At 31.4% G+C, this 17,090-nt stretch overlaps 1 protein-coding gene across 1 annotated transcript in view; it reads left to right on the forward strand.

Annotated features, from left to right (window-relative positions):
* Positions 1-17,090, forward strand: part of LOC106464072 (la-related protein 1B-like) — a 93,162-nt gene that overhangs the window by 55,240 nt on the left and 20,832 nt on the right. The window contains 2 exon segments of the mRNA XM_022391738.1: positions 313-425; positions 12,732-12,936. Of these exon segments, the coding sequence (XP_022247446.1) occupies positions 313-425; positions 12,732-12,936 (318 nt within the window).

Here is a 17,090-nt window from a genome sequence, read left to right on the forward strand (position 1 = left end):
TTCCTTGTTCTCGCAATATAGCTGTTGTATTTTGATTTCATACATGAGCTACAGACCCTTATAAAGCAATAAAATTATATACTGTAATAGTTAGGAAGATCATTGTTAAGACTTGTTTTTAGGGGAAGTTTGGATGTAATCACAAAATGAGGGTTATAAAGTATTTGTTCGTTTTGAATATAGTAGTGTTAAATAAAACATGATTTTTGTTTGGTCAAATAATACTTTTATTAATACTGATTATCCTACATTGTCAACATTGTTAAAATTTAAGTGCTTGTGTTCTAGTAAGGAACTGTTTCATTATTACAGGAGAAAAAAGAGGAGGTTCATAAAGTTATTGAAGATAGGGAAGAATTGGAGTTTCAATTTGACGAAGAACTCGATACTACCCCAAATGGGAGACGTAACATGTTTACTGACTGGTGAGACATTATATTATGAAAATGAATTAGTGTTTTTAATAAGTTTGTTTCCAAGATGCTATAAAGTTTTAATCAAGATGTCTTCCTTTATTCAGTTTGTTATGTATTATAGAAATTGTTAAAATCATTGTTATATAACTTGTGTATTACTTCAACATATGGATGAATTATCTTCAATATTTTGTGATGACCTAAGTAAAAGAATTGGTCAAATGTAAAATTTAATTGGCTTAGAATTAAATAGTTTTTAAGAGTGAATTTCAAATATGGACACTTTTCTTCGTATAACTAAACCATGTTTTGCAAAAAAATGTCTGCATCAGTCAGAAAAGAGAATAATTGTTACATATACATTTAATTTTTTTTTATAATAGGTTTACTTTAAGTAAAACTTCAGGATGCAAACTGTTGAAAGAATTTATTTAATTCATTTTGTAATGCTTTTATCATGTTTGAATGAAACATTTTTAGTAAATACAAGTTGAGAATTTATTTCCATTAAAAACTATTGAGTATATGTGTTTTTTGTGTGGGTATATTATTCCAAGAATAAACCAAGCACACAGTTGGTTAATCCTTGAAATAACTGGAGATTTGAGAACAGAAGGAAGATGTAGTGATTTGCTGTAAGAGGAATGAGAAACATAAGACATAGTTTGAGGGTGGTTAAAAACAAACACTAATGATAAAGAGAACAGATAAATAAGATATGGTCTGGCTGATTATCAAGGGGTAAAGAACTATAGTATTATGGTAGAACTGAAATGTAAAACAACTAGAAAAAAACAACAATTTATTTAATCCTATCGCGACGGGTCACGTGTCAAAAATCATTTCATCGTGTTTATTGACTTGCATTCAATATTTTGTTGAACTACTATATTATGAATTTATGTCAATAAGTTTGGTATCAAATTGTTGATTATTATTCAAATTTTAGTATTATATGTTAGTTAATTTCTTAATTTAAAAGTAAATATTAAAAAAAACATTGATTTTTGTGATGTCAAAATACAAAGTCAACAGTTTCATACGAAATAGAAACTCAAATTACCGATATTGACAAGTTTGAATATAAAATAAGAACCTCTTATCTTTTCTAAATGCCTACCTCTCCATTTTTGGAAACATTTCATTTTATACACTTACTTTTATATATGACCAATCAAAAACTCAGAATGTCCCCCTAGTGGCTTTCTTAGCCATTTTAATGGACTTGGTGCCATTTCTTTATTTTTGAACCAATATTTCAATGGGGTAGGGTGTGTCTTTAGTCTGCTCACAATTTCATATTTTTTTAGACTAAAATATATCTTGGTTACTGAGCTTTATAAATTATAGTGGAATTCTGTGGTATTAATGTAGTAATTTATGATTTTTTAGTTATTCAAGTGTATATATAAAGCCTAAAAAAAATATTTTGTTTCTTATCCTCCCCGTGCAATTTTTTTAAAGAATACCGAGTACGAAGGTAATAACTGGAAGAGATAATTGTTTGCTTTACTTCTTTAGTTACTGTTCTATGTTTTAAGAAAAATAAGTTTGAGAACTTATTTCAAAATAGCAATAATCTATATACATGTATAATGTATAATAATTAAAATTTGATTGTATTATACAAAATACTATTCTACTAAAACACAGCCAAGACAGGTCAATAAAGGTGAGTTTTAATTATTGGATACGGTAACATGAGTGCTCATGCGCTACATCATAGTAGCTTCTGTATTGTTAGCCAGGCATGGCTGAAAGGTGAATATAATAAAAATAATAAATATATCTAAATGTATAAAATATATGAGATTTAATCTATTTATACTAAACATATTTTTTCGTGTTACAATCTGTAGTCATTCTAGAACAAAGAATGCATAATTTTAAATTATTTCTTAATTTTTTATGTCTGTTACAAGGATGGTCAAACTGACAGACCCCATAGAATAGGGTAGAGAAAATAACAGATAAAATATAAAGTTTTACTGAAAACAAACATTTTAAATCTACTTAATGGGTTTTAGAGATTACACAAATGAAATTTGAGATTTTTAAGATGATGAAAAATATTTTTATTCTTAACATGAAAATCACTTTGTATACAGACTATTCTAAACAAATACTCGATATATTCATGGACAAATCTTTTTTTAGTTTATTTAAAATACTCCACTAAAAAAGATATGACTTTTTGTATGTGAAAGACTTATAATGTTTACTGAAATATTGACAAATTTTGTGAAAATACACATTATATTAAAAGTTAGTAGTGTCAAATCTATAAAGACTTTAAATGAGTACAAAGGGGTCATGTGGTTGGTAAAATTGACTGAGCTCGTGTTGAGAGAGTTAAGTGAAAAGAGTAAAAGAAAACTATTTAACCATTTCTCAACAGGCATCTTTTTCTGTGCATGTTGCAAGGTTTTTAGTGAGTTACATTAAAAATTTAATTGAACTACTTTCTTTTTATGGTATACCAACAAGGATAGCATAAAAACTTAGCTAATAATCCATATTTTAATAGTATATAAGTTATAAGTTCTTAATTTAATGAGGCAATATTGAAAAAATCCTGAATTTCCCCTAGTGTGAGAATTGACATTTTCTCTCTACATATTTTCTCTAATTTATTTACCACCACTCCAAAAAATATGAAATTTATCGTAAATTACTCATTATAATGTTGTTATTGCTCAGGCGAAGCATAATTTTCATAGCCTTCAATCTTATTTGGTTCCAGAGCTATCAAATATAAAATCTGACCCCTCTTGCTATGACCACATGTCACCTCCTTTCTTTCACAAGTTGCCAGAGTTCACTCTGATATTCAATATTTCATTTATAACCAATAGAGCCATGGTTTTACTATGTCAAATGATGAATTATATTACATTGTTTTCTGTACAGAAAATTGTCAATTTTGCATTCAGCTCAAGCTTTATTTGAAAAGGAAATGCATCGATGAGCTTAGATGAATTTTTAACGGCTCTTGTTGCATAGTTTGAAAACTAGAAAAATTGTGATAATTATGGAACATTGTCTGCTTTTTGCATGTTATTATTCTATGTTTTTTGTACGTTATTTGATTAAATAAAAAATTATTTAGTGCAGTACTACTATTAGTATAAAAAAGTGTATTATCATCAACAGTTGACAGCAAAAAAAAGAAAGCCCAAGTAAGTACTTTGTTTGTTATTTTCCTTGTGTGCTCTCTATTTCTTATTATAAAAATAGGAAAATTTTTATATTAGTTAAGGTTAGATTAAGTAAAATAAATAATATTAAAAAAGGTTCACAAGGTGTGCTCGTGAGTAGCTATTTTGTTATATAATCCAATGGCGTAATGTGAGCTGCATATTTGCCAAGTGATTTAAAACTTATAATGGCATGAATAGTGGTTATACATAGTTCAGAGGGCAATAAAACAATAAAATTTAAGTATAAGTGGATGTTTACTGTTGTGAGTTTAAAACTATTTGGGATAAATAAATGTAGTTTCATGTTACAAACTGAAGTCATTCTAGAAAGAGAGAAAAAAGGTTAATTTAGTGGGGTTTTTTATGTGTCTATGAGGTCAGTCAATTTGACCATCCTTCTATAGAGTTAGGGTAGAGAAAATAGTTAAAATATCAAAAAATTAGAAAAACCTTTGAAATTTATTTAGGAGGTTTTAGAGATTACACAAATGAAAGTTTAGATTTTTAAGATTAAGAAAAGTATTTTTAATCCAGGAAATTACTTTTCACTCAGAATAGTAAAAAAAAGTATGTATTCATGGATAACTCTTCAGTAAAAATTCTTCATAAAAAATCAGATTTTTTATGAAAAAACTTGTAATTTTTACTAAAAGTCTGCCAAATTTTGTGAAGATACACTTACTATATTAAAAGTTATAGTATGGAAACTATAATGAGTACAAAGTGCTTACGAGGTTGTCAATTCCACTGACTTCGTAGCAAGAGAATTGATATAAAGTAGGTGAGAATAACCTTTACTGAAAACAAGATCAATCACACACAGTCAACAGGTATTGATGGAAACAGTGAAATGAGGATAACTTCCCAGCAAGTCTGGCTCTTTCAACATACAGAAGTAAATCTGCTTGAAAATGCCCCCGGTGAGACAGCAGTAAGTCTTTGGGTTTACAATGCTAAAATCAGGGGTTTGATTCCCCTTGGTGGACACAGCAGATAGCCCAATGTGGGTTTGCCATAAGAAAACATACACTGCTTGAAAATGTCAGAGCTGTTTTACAGCTCACCATCTCTGTAACTGAAGAGTCAGAAAATTGTATAACAAGAATCCAGAATTTCTTTGTCGATGTGACAGTCACAGAGCTTGTATAAGATTAAGCAGGATGCAATACACATTTCCACGAAGCAGTGGATAGCACATGATACTGAATGGATTTAGTATCTTATGAATTTGAATTTTTGAAAAACATTTTTATAATCATGAAATATATATTGTAGTTGAGTGAGATGTGTGGTATTTGCATACCAGATATGAAAAGCTTCAGGAGATTGTGTGTCTCGCTGTAGTGTTTACTTGTTTGTTTTGCAGGCCAGTGGAGATTGTCTCAATGATCATTTCAAATTTCCTATGTTTTCTTTAAATAATTTTTAATAAGTTATATTCCTTATTTTACAAGATAATTTATTCGAATATAATATTGTTGTGAGCTATATTTTTAATACTTTAATTTTGGTGTTAGCTAGAGGATGCATGATGTTAAGTTCTAGAATGTTCAGAAATAGAGTGATTGAGAGACTTTGTGAAGTGTCTAAAAGCAGTGCTTCAGATATGAATATTAGTAGATAGCTAGTTCTGTAGTGGTGAATAGTTAATGAGTATTGAGTAGTTGATTTCTATTGGTAGTGTTTTGTTTTAAGCTAGCAATGGAGTGTTTCTATCAATATTAGTTATTGTGTAAGTTCAATTACTCTATCAGTTAGCAGTGAAATAGTATAAGTAAGTTTATTTTTATGTTATTCCTACTACCTTTAGCAAGGTATTTCCATTTGAATGTCATTTGTAAACTTAGACTTGCAAGTAGAACAGTGTATGAGCTTGTGGAACATTAAGGAAGAAATAAACTGCTTTTTTTTATCCTTATATGGATTTGATTTTTCTTGATTTTTTGCCAAATAATGTAGAAGAATTTGACTAATGAAAGAACAACATTACAATAAATTAACTCAGAAAGAGACATGCTACTTAAATAAGAATTAAAATCATAAATAAGTCTGATTGTTGACATGATTGAAAAGTACAGAAATAAGTAGAAAAGAGCATCATTGTGGTAGAAAAGAACATTAGTGATAGAAACATCTAGGAATGAATTATTAAATCCAAAGGCTAAACCAACAGTACCTCTTTTTGCATCAGCTCAAGAGTTACAACCCAAAACATTATCTCCTACAAAAATGAAATAGGAGAACTTATTTGGTCTACAGCTGTTACCACTACTGCTGTGCCATCTCTTATTATGGTGGGAACGAAGTCATACCAGACTGAGTTAAAAATAATTTCCAGAGTGAATTGGTGGAATATTGAACAACAAGCTAATTATCTTGCTACTTATTCAAAAGAAGTACCTTTGATGACATTAAGTAACCTTCCAGCTTAGAGCATTAACAATTATCTAGCATTAGTAGCTGCCTTATCCAACAGGTTTGGAGTGACACATTAGAAGGAATCATCCAGAGCAAAGTTATGGAATGGGGTACAGAGAAAAGAAGAAACTTTAGATGAACTTGTGGAAGATTTGGAAATATTTTCTAAATTATTTTACTTGGATGCTCCTTGTGAAATATTGGATTTATTGGCATGTTATTAATTTATAGATGCTGTAACAGATGAGGATATTAGAATTAAGCTGAATCAAAGTAGGTGTACATCTTTAAAGAAAGCTCTGCAATTGACAATGGAACTAGAATCTATTAAAGTTGCAGATAACTAGCTAAAGACACCATCTTGAAGTTATGGGTTCTTTAAATCAAGCAGTATTTAAATGTTAAATCACACTGAATAAATGGATTAGTTAGACAACTAGTGTCACAGAATGGAGGAAATAAATCACAAGCTAATATGTGTTTGATGTGTATTGAAAGCACAAATTACTAGGAACTAAAGATAAAACCAGAAAGAGGGATCTGTTGCAAATGTGGGAAATCTGGCAATTATAGCCGAGACTGTGAGGAATCAAGATCTGTTATCACAACAAGGAGATAATACTCCAAGGATGAGTCTTGAAGCTTAACCAAATCAAAGAACAACAAAAGGTTAACCAGATATCAGAAAATTGGAATTAGTTGGACTAATGAGACAAAGTGCAACTTACCAAATTTGTTCCAAATGAGTTTATTGATGGGAAGTTCTGCAGTATATTGATTGACATTGGTTCTACAGCTACTATAGTTCAAACCAATTTGGTAATGAAAGTGGGAAATAGCCGTCAGAGATGAGGAAAGAAGAGAAAGTGATACGAACAGCAAGTGGAGAGTTAGCAGCTACCCTTACTGCAGGAAACTTTTCTATGCTCATTATTTAGGGGATAATTACTATTGAGGAAGAGTACATATTGGTAACTGACTTCATGAAGAGACATTGATGCAAGGTTAAGCTAGTTTCAAGTAACTTCACAATCTGTGATCAGGAAACCCCTGTTGAGCTTTTTGTGACAAGAAGAAGAACAACTATTGTACCAACCAAGAGTGGTATACTCATACCAGCACTTGTTAAAAATAAATTATTTGTAGTGAATGGACCATAATAGATCCAAACATTCCAGCATGTCCTAATGGATTAACCAAATGTGCAGGGTGTGGGTCAAAGTTTGCATGCCAAGACTTTTTACAGAGAGCCAATAAACTTCATATTATGTACTTGATGTTAGTTTTCAACTGTTCATTTTATCCCACAATTCTGATCAAGCAAAATTTTGTTGTAAAGGAAATACCAGATATAGTATACAGGTATACTGAAAAAAACTGTTAAGTATGTATTTTGGATATTCTAGTGGTTCTACAAATGTAATATGTAAAATATGTGATGGACAAAATCATTTTTATTCTTCATGTGAACATCACCTTGCACTCTGACTTATCAGATGGATGTCATCAATTCACAGAGTACAGGTAGTTTTGTAACTTACAATTTTTTATGTACAACAGACTTGTACATTTTACTGAAAGCTTGCCATATTTTGTATAGATAAACATTGTAATCTTGGAATTATAGTCAACATTCCTTCTCCATTATGATTTTGGTTTATTGGACCAACCCCATATACATGTGGTAATGGTTGGTAGGACTCTTATGGATCTAAATATTAAAGATGCCATAAACACAATAAATCATAAAATTTGGGTATAATCTAGATGGTACATTGCAAGATGTGAGGCTGTACAGGTGTTACTTTCATATCAAAGAACATCAAAAGTAGGCACCGTTGAGAGAAGATGTAGGAAGTCTGATGCCAAATCCTTTCATAAGCCCAGCCTACCACCTTGCTTACAAGAACTGTATGGCTGGAGCTGTGCAGGTTTTACAGTTGATCAGTGCCAGAGATGACATCACTGAATATTAGTGTACCTTCTCCATTGTATCTCATAATTTAGACCCAACAAATTAAATATCTCATAAGGTTGATTCTGGAGATGGAGCCTCAATACATCATTTAATCAGATGACTTTCTCATGCAAAAAATACTGAGGCTTTCAAAGAAATAAGGAGCTATAGAACCAAGTACTCTTTATTGGGCATCAACTATTTTACTTGTGAAGAAAACGGATGGAACAACAAGGTTTTGTGTGCATTACTGAAAGGTGAATGAATTCAAAAAGAAAGATGCCTTCTCACTGCCAAGGATTGTCTCTACTTCAGATACTCTATCTGGATCAAAAAGGGTTTCAGTAATGAATTTTAAAGGTGGATATTGGCAAATGCTACTTGACAAAGCAAGTGGAGAGAAGACAGTTTTTATTGCAGGAAATGAATTGTGGCAATTTGTTGTGATACCATTTAGATTGTCTAGTGTTCCTGCTACATTTCAACAATTAATGGAGTGTGCTCTGTCTGAAATACTCTGCATCATCATTATCATCTAATTGGATGACCTAATCGCACATGCGAAGACCTTTGATAATGCTTATGAAGGGCTAAGAAAAGTTCTAGGTGGCATTGAAGTGGCTGGTGAATTTTTGCAACCTAGATGGTTTCAAAAACTTCTGGTGTACAACCTTGACATCATGCAGTGCATTTGACAGAACCATAGGAATGCATTATCTTGAAGACCATGTGTTGCTGAAGAATGTAAACACTGAAAAGAGGGAAGAACTAGATAAGAATGACTACCAACCTAAAGTTCAACATGTTATAATCCACATGTGACATCCACAAGTGATGATGATGAACTAACATGGCTAAATACTCAGCTGAAACTGCTTAGGCAAAAGGTGTGAGTTTGAAACCAATTATCAAGTGGATCATGAATAGTGCAGAAAAATTCTTATGGCAAATAGTTGCTCCATAAACCCAAAGAGAAAGATGTACTGGGCAATCTGAGATTCATTATGCTTATAAGAGTACATGTTACAAATGGGAAGGTACCAGTGGACAAAAGCAGTGGCTAAAGTTGATATTTCCACAGTCTCAGCATTTTGAAACATACTGTCACCTCCGCAACTTTCTAATGGCTGGACACTTAGGTGTTAAGTGACACTGAAGCAAGTAAGAGAACACTTCTATTGGTTTGGGTACTGGGGATATATAGAGAGTTGGTATAAAACATGATCTCTGCTGTGTGTGAAAAGGTCCACAAAAGAAACAGCATGAGCAGTTACAGCAATATTGTCATCACTTACGAGAGTTGCTGTCAGTTTGTTTAGTCCTCTGCCACAGTGTAACTGCTGATAAATACATAAAGGTTATGATTGACTATTTCATGAAATGGTCAGAAGCATATGCTGTTCTAAAACAGGAAGCAGAGACTAGCAAGGAAACTCATCAAAGAATTTCTTTCAAGATTTGGTATGTCTATGGAACTTCATTCAAATGATGGATGGAACTTTGAATTTGTCTTGCTTGTTTCTATTTTTGAGAGTATGATGGAGAGATACAACCACACACTTTTAAGTCAGTTAGCCACTTATGTGGATTAACACCAGAAAACATTGGATCAAGATCTTCCACTGTTAATGATGAGCTATCCTACAACAGTACATGAATCTACAAGCAACACACCATCATCACTGATGTTTGGGAGAGAATTTATAGTGCCATTGGACCTTATGTACATTAATCTAGAGGAGAGCCTTACACAGAATATATAGAGATATGTGTGATACATGACTTTATCTGGGAAAGATCTAAATCAGCCAGTGATGAGCTGAAGAGTCATTAAGGTGTTAATGCCGATAAGACTGGATTCCACTGTAGTGTAACGATATGGCTGTACAATCTCCTTTGCATGAAAAGATAAACTCCGAAGCTAAGCAGATACTTGGAAGGGCCGTATGTTATACTGAAAAAATTCAATGATGTGGTGTACATAATGAAGAACGATAGATTATCCACTTGATCTTATTTGGAAGTACTTTGGTTTTAAAATGGCCAACTGGGTAACTTCAGAGAAGAATTTGTCAGTGGAAACTCAACCCACTAAGGATCCCAGGGTTCCTGTTGAGACCACTTCTAAAGGATCAACAAGGATAGAGCCTTCAGTGGAATCATTTGATCACCTACCTAAGCAACACGACAGCCAGAGATGACAAGGGATAATAGGATATCCATTTGTATATCATGGGCTTTGTAAGAATAAACCACCAAAAGGACTTAGTGAATGGACAGTTTAGTCTATTGTTTTATTTTTGTAAATTAGATGTTAGCTAATGAGCAGAAGACTTTAAGTACTAGAATACCTAGAATGTTTGGGAATATAGTGATTGAGAGATTTTGCAGTGTATCTAGAAACAAGGCTACGGATATAGATTTGAAGAGACAACTAGTTTGGTAATGATAAATAGTGAAAGAGTATTTTGCTTTCAGCAAGCAGTGAAGTTTTTAGTTTCGGTGAAATGTTTTTATCATTGTTAGTTATCACATATTCTCAGTTACAAAGTCAGTTAGCTGTGAAATTGTTATCCTTATGTTAAGTGTACTGGCCCTTATTTTCACCAAATTATTTAAAAAGAACCAAGCCAATGAAAGAAGAGTATTAGAACAATGTCAAGTAAATGCTAAAAATTACATGGAACATGCTGACTGCTACAAATGGTATTTTCCAAATTTTAAATTAATTGCATTTTTAAGAGAGTTTTTAGATGCAATTTGAGTGTGTGTGTGGAAGCATGTTATTTAATATAGTTTGTGATAAATTTGCTGAAAAAATAACGTATTTACAGAATTACTGATTATAACTTGAGTTGAACCGAGTTAAAATTCATGGGTAACGGTTATTTCACACATTAAATTTTATGTGGTTGTAAATATTATATTTTAGCAAATGATTACCACTTTCTCAATTATTGCAGTATATGCCACACTGTATAATAAATATATAATTTTAAAAAGCAGCAGCATATTAAAGCTCAATACTTCTTATGTTAAATACCCTGAATATTTGTCTGATGCTAAAGTACTAGGTTGAGATAAATTGAAGAACATAACTTAAAAATGATTTTTTGGTCTGACATATTTTATACCAATCTCAATCAAGAGAAAGTAGTCATTAGTTTGTTATACATCTGATTTTAAACATCTTTTTATTTAATTTATTTTAATATGTTTTATAAGAATAATTTTTGATGCATGTACATGTAACCCAAAATATACAGTAGCAGTTGTAATTCTTGAGTCCAAAAATTCACAAGTACTTGCATGAGATAACTAGTAACTAAAACAAAGAAAATTTTGAAAACATCTTTAATATAGTTAGAAATATTTTTTGTGAAAAATATCAATCATACATTCTTCATTGAAGTGGCACTTCTTGAATGTGGTATTCAAACAGTCTCTTGGCAAGATATAGATAATCTTTTAATTAAGTCTCTGGGAAACTGGTCTGACACCAGAATGTGTTACTTGCTTGTGGCTGTTGGTGATAATATCTTTTTATCAAATAGTCACCACTGTTTTGAGAGACTTGCATTGAATTCACTGTTAGTCCTCAGACTGCTGCATAACTTGCACCTTAGTCAGTAATCTTGAAATGATGAAGAAATACAGCTGCTAATTTATTCCCACATCTGTAATGCAGTTTGATATTTGTTTTTGCCTTGGACTGTCAGCAATGAATATCTGCTTTACCTAAACAACCATCAGTATATTTAGACTCACATTAAAAGTGCATTTATAATGTTTACAGGTTAGTCTCTTTGCAACAATAATATGCTTTTACTAACCGTAAGTTGGGCAGAATAAAATCTCTGTAATTCAAATAATGAGCAAGACACAGATAATCAGGAGTGGTGATTGTTTTTTTATATTTTTGAACCCAGCCTGGTCAATTAGATATGAAACTGCACTGAAATGTCAAAATGTCTTATACTGTGATTGACTGTGGTAGAAATGTGAAAGTTGTCCTCCAAAATGTATGATCTTCTGATTCAAATAGTTGAAAATATGTTGCACATATAAAGATATATAAAGTATTATTTGCTTTTACTGTAATTATATATAATATTAATGTTCACCTTCTAATAAGATTAGTTATGCAGTATCATTTAACTCTGTTCACACATTTATGTATTAGAAGAATGTCTATAGCTCTGTATATAGCTCTATAGCTCTTGGGAGAATTTATAGTAAAGTCAGCATAATATTTACATATATTTTGAATTTCATTTGTTGTTTATTGGAGTCTTATTACAGTGGGGTGGGAGTAGGGGAGTCCATGCTGAATGTGACCACTGTATTTCCAGAAATACTTTGGGGTTGAGACTTGCTTACTGCAGTTGCCTTGAAGGATTGTTTGAATATATCACACAAGTGACAAATTAACAGGACGAAGAACAAGAAAATAAAACTTTTTTAATAATATAAAATTAAGAAATACTGTATCTTTATGAAACAAACTATTGATTGTTCTCATTGTATTTTTGGTATGGTTCATTTAACATTTGAAGCTTAGTTGATTGGTTTTGCAGCAAAAATGAAATAAAAAATATGAACTTAGAATATTTTATGATATTATTGTCTATTGAAAAACCCCATCTATTCTAGTTTTTCTAATCAGAGTTTGTTAACTAGTGAAAATGTGTACTTTAATATATTGTCGACAACTGTAGTTTTTCTCTTATATTTATATAGGTCTGATGATTCAGATTATGAATTGGGAGATCATGAAATCAATAAGATTATTATTGTAACACAAACACCGCCTCCTCGGAAACATGAAGGTTATGACAGGACTGGTGACTGGATTACACGGGTGAAAATGACTCAAGATCTTGCCAAAATAATTAATGATGGATTGTTTTACTATGAAGAAGATCTCTGGAGTCAGCCAGAGTTGGTAAGTAAGAAAATAAATTCCTTGAATTGCATTCCATGCAATTTATGTTTAATTATTAATAAAACTAGTAAAAAAATTATGATTCCAAGAAGTGAAGTCAGTTACACTTGTTTTATAGGACATGATAATGTGCTGTAGAAGGTTTAATGAAGTGTGGCTTCAGTAAATCTCGTGGTGTAAACTTGTCAAATAACTTTGTAATATATGATATGTTATTATTTGTATCTATAAAATTACAGTTAGCTCAGTAACTGTTAAGATCATGAGAATCATTTGTGAAAACTATTGTACAAAGGAGGTACTGTTATTGATTTATGGACTGTTATGTCTAAAGACGACCATGAAAGAGCAGTGGCCATATTACAAAGAAAATTAGTTGGATAATAATTTGGAGTAATAGACAGAGAATTAAAAAAAATATTAGATTTTAATGGACTTTGTTGAAAAAATAGGTTGTTACAAAATATGCAGAAATGATATGTCATTCATACTCAATGAAATTTTATTGTTAGGTGCAACAGGCTCATAGCATATTGATCTAATGCAGTGCTTCCCAACCTGGGGTCCGCGAAGGTAATACTAGAGGTTCATGAGCTATTTTCTTTAATTAAATATTGCACAAAAGGACACAGAATTATAACATCTAGAAAGCTGTGACAATTTTATAAATGTCACATTTTTTCTGGCTCTCTAAGTATGTGAGAAAAGCAAGTAGTAATAATGCTAAGCTCTTCGATGCATTCTAATGGGAAAAAATTCAGAACATAATATCAATAAAGCAACATCAACCATCTAATTAAACAAGTAATTTTTTTTAATACTGCTTTTCTTTTAATTGCACATTCAATTATATATGTTTTTTATTTGATGGTGAAAATGATTAATTAACCCTATCTGCTCGGGCATCATTTACTGCGAATGTCACGAGGTTTTATTGGCTCACATTCAAACTTTTATGAAACTACTTTTTGTTTGTGTAAAAAACAATTAGCATATCATAAAATCATAGCTAATAATCCATATTTTATTATTATGTAAGTTTTATGTTCTTAATTTTATATGGCAATATTTGAAAAAATCCTGAATTTCCCCAACTTTGAGAAGGGTGACATTTTTTGTAGGCATCCCATCTTCTCTATTTTATTCACCAAGCATCCAATAAGTATGAAATTTAAAGTAAATTACTCACTATAAAATTCTCATTACTCAGACAAACCATAATTATTATAGCTTTCAATTTTGTTTGGTTACAGAACCATCAAATAGAAAACCAGACCCCTCTTGCTACACCCACCTGTCACATCCTCTCTTTCAGGATTTGTTAATAGTTCTCTCTTACTCTTAATACATACTATATTATGTATGACCAATAGAAATCCAAGGTTTTTATCTATCAAATGACTTATTATATTATGCTGTTTTCTGAAGAGTGAATTGTCATTTACTTTGTCAGTACGAGCTTTGTTCCCATAGGAAAGATAACGATTATTTTGGATAAACTTATAACGGCTCTTGTCACATAGTTAGAAAGCCAGATAAATTGTGATAGTTATGGGAAATTGTCTGCTTTTTACATGTTTTTATTCTATCGTCTTGGGTGCATTATTTAATTAAATAAGAATAATTTTGTGCATTACTACCACTAGTATAAAAAAAGTAGAGTTAAGTGTCATCAACAGTCAACAGCAAAAAAAAAGTACTGAGGTAAGTACTTCATTTCCTTTTTTCATGCTTATTCTTTATTTATTATTATCAAAGTAATTAAAATGTAAAAATATGGATCTCTTTAGGTTAGTTAAGGTTAGATTAGGTAAAATAAGTAATAATATAATAAAAATGTTTCAAGAGGCACACACATGAGCAGCTCGTGGGTAATGTAATGTGAGTTGCACATTTTCCAAGTGATTTACAACTTATAATGGCATGAATAGTAGTTAGACAGTTCAAAAAGCAATAAAACAATTAAATTTGATTATAAATAGATATATATTGTTACGAGTTTAAAGCTACTTAGGATAAATTAATGTAGTTTCATGTTACAATTTGAAGTCATTATGGAAAGAAAAAAAGGTAATTTACATTTATTTGAATTTTTTTTAGTTGTTACAAGGTCGGTCAAATTAACCAAACTTATATAGAGCTAGGGTAGAGAAAGTAACAGATAAAATATAATTTTTTTTCTGAAAACAAACATTTGAAATGTATTTAGGAGGTTTTAGAGATTGCATAAATGAAATTTGAGATTTTTAAGATGGAGAAAAGTGCTTTTAATCTTAACATGAAAATCTCTTTGCAAATGGATTATTCAAAACAAACACTCCATATATTCAAGGACAAATTTGTTTTTAGCTTAATTAAAAATACTTCACTAAAAAATATAATTTTTTGTATGTGAAAGACTTATAATGTTTACTGAAAGAATGTCAAATTTCATGAAGATATACACATCATATTAAAAGTTAGTGGTATCAAATCCATAAAGACTAAATGAGTACAAAGAGGTAATGTGATCGGTCAAATCGACCAAGACCATACTGAGAGAGTTAATAAAAACAGTTTGTGGGTAGACAGAATCTTTCAAAAACATGGGCTCCGTGGGGAAAAAAATAATAATAAGCAGGGTCCTTAGTGGTTAAAAGGTTGGGAACCACAGATCTAAAAAGTAGGTGGCTTGAAGGTCTTTTGAATGACACAATTAATTTAAAGAGTCAAGTGGCTTAAATCAGTTCTTCAGTGAAATATGTGAGCTTTTGGGGTTGAAATTCTTGATGCCATCAAAGTACCTTTCTCAGAGATGGTTTTTCAATTGATGATGTTTCTCTGAGCATATTTTAAAGTGTTCTACTTTGCTTTTATATTTAAAGATTTGAAATACAGCTACCCCAGTCATACTGGCAGTGTAAAAGAATAGGAATGTTAACATGGGCATGTGGTTAAAGAGAAATCAGGAAACAATGACAGATGATGTAAGTAATTGGAAAAATAGGATGCCAGAGTAAGGATTTTTCAAGCCACTAAAATAGAACTGCAGCTTTTGTTTTTCACACTATTTTAAGAGTTATATGTAATGGTGTTTCAATCCATGGATATCATAATCTACCAGTTTCGTGACTGCCAGCTGCAAAAGTTCCATCATTTTCAGGCCAGAAAATCCATGAACTTGGAGACATTATGGATGGAAAGTTCATTATGGATAACAAGAACATGCATGTTTGGTATGGTGCATAAATAATTATCAGGGAGACAGACTTTAGTAAAAGTTTAAAAATCAGAAAGCAGATGCATAAGCTGCTTCTGCCAAATATGTGCAAGAAAAAAGACCATTTGACTAGAGGTCATAGTGTATTGTGGAAAGTGAGTCAAACACTGCTTCACTACTTAAATCACGTTTTTGACACAGATGAACATGATCAGCTTCTATACCTTCCCCTGGTGGGACAGTGGTAAGTTTATGGACTTACAACACTAAAATCTGGTGTTTGAGGGGTCTGATTCCCTGTGGTGGACACAGAAGATACTAAAAAAAAAGTGGCTTTGCTCTTAAACTAACACACACATACACAAACCAGCTTCTACATGAAGTTTTGAGATATCAGTTAGACTTGGCACTTCTACCATGTGGTGAAGAGGAAGATCTAACTAAATGATGGAGTCAATTTCACAATCAGGAAAATATCTAGCACTTTTCAAACATGTAACGGCAACTCTGTTTTTTATAGATTAAAAGTTGAATCCTCATTTTACATCATATGAGATATAACGAACCCAAAGTATAGCAGGGTGAATGTGGAGACTTCAGGATGTTAAACATGCTCTACAGGTATGATAAATAACAGCTACTACTTACTTCATCAGACTTGACCTCATGACCCAGTAAACAGGTGACTTTGCAGAAACTTGAGAACTGAGGTAGGAAGATACTAATTGGTGAAAGAACTTAGAAAGAAAATTGTCAGAAAGATGCACGAACAATTTGTAAGTAGAAAGCCAGACAGTAAGGCTATGAATATTGTTACGTCTCCGTTTGTTAATTGATTTTTCTGTAACTTCGTTCCGACGAAACTTTAACGACACAAGTCTTTACTTAATAAAACTGGTTTATTCCTTCCGAATATAACTTTACGATACACTTAATTTCAATATTCGCGCTAAAA

This window comes from Limulus polyphemus, unplaced genomic scaffold (assembly GCF_000517525.1).
Source record: "Limulus polyphemus unplaced genomic scaffold, Limulus_polyphemus-2.1.2 Scaffold1555, whole genome shotgun sequence".
Taxonomy (NCBI): Eukaryota; Metazoa; Arthropoda; class Merostomata; order Xiphosura; family Limulidae; genus Limulus; species Limulus polyphemus.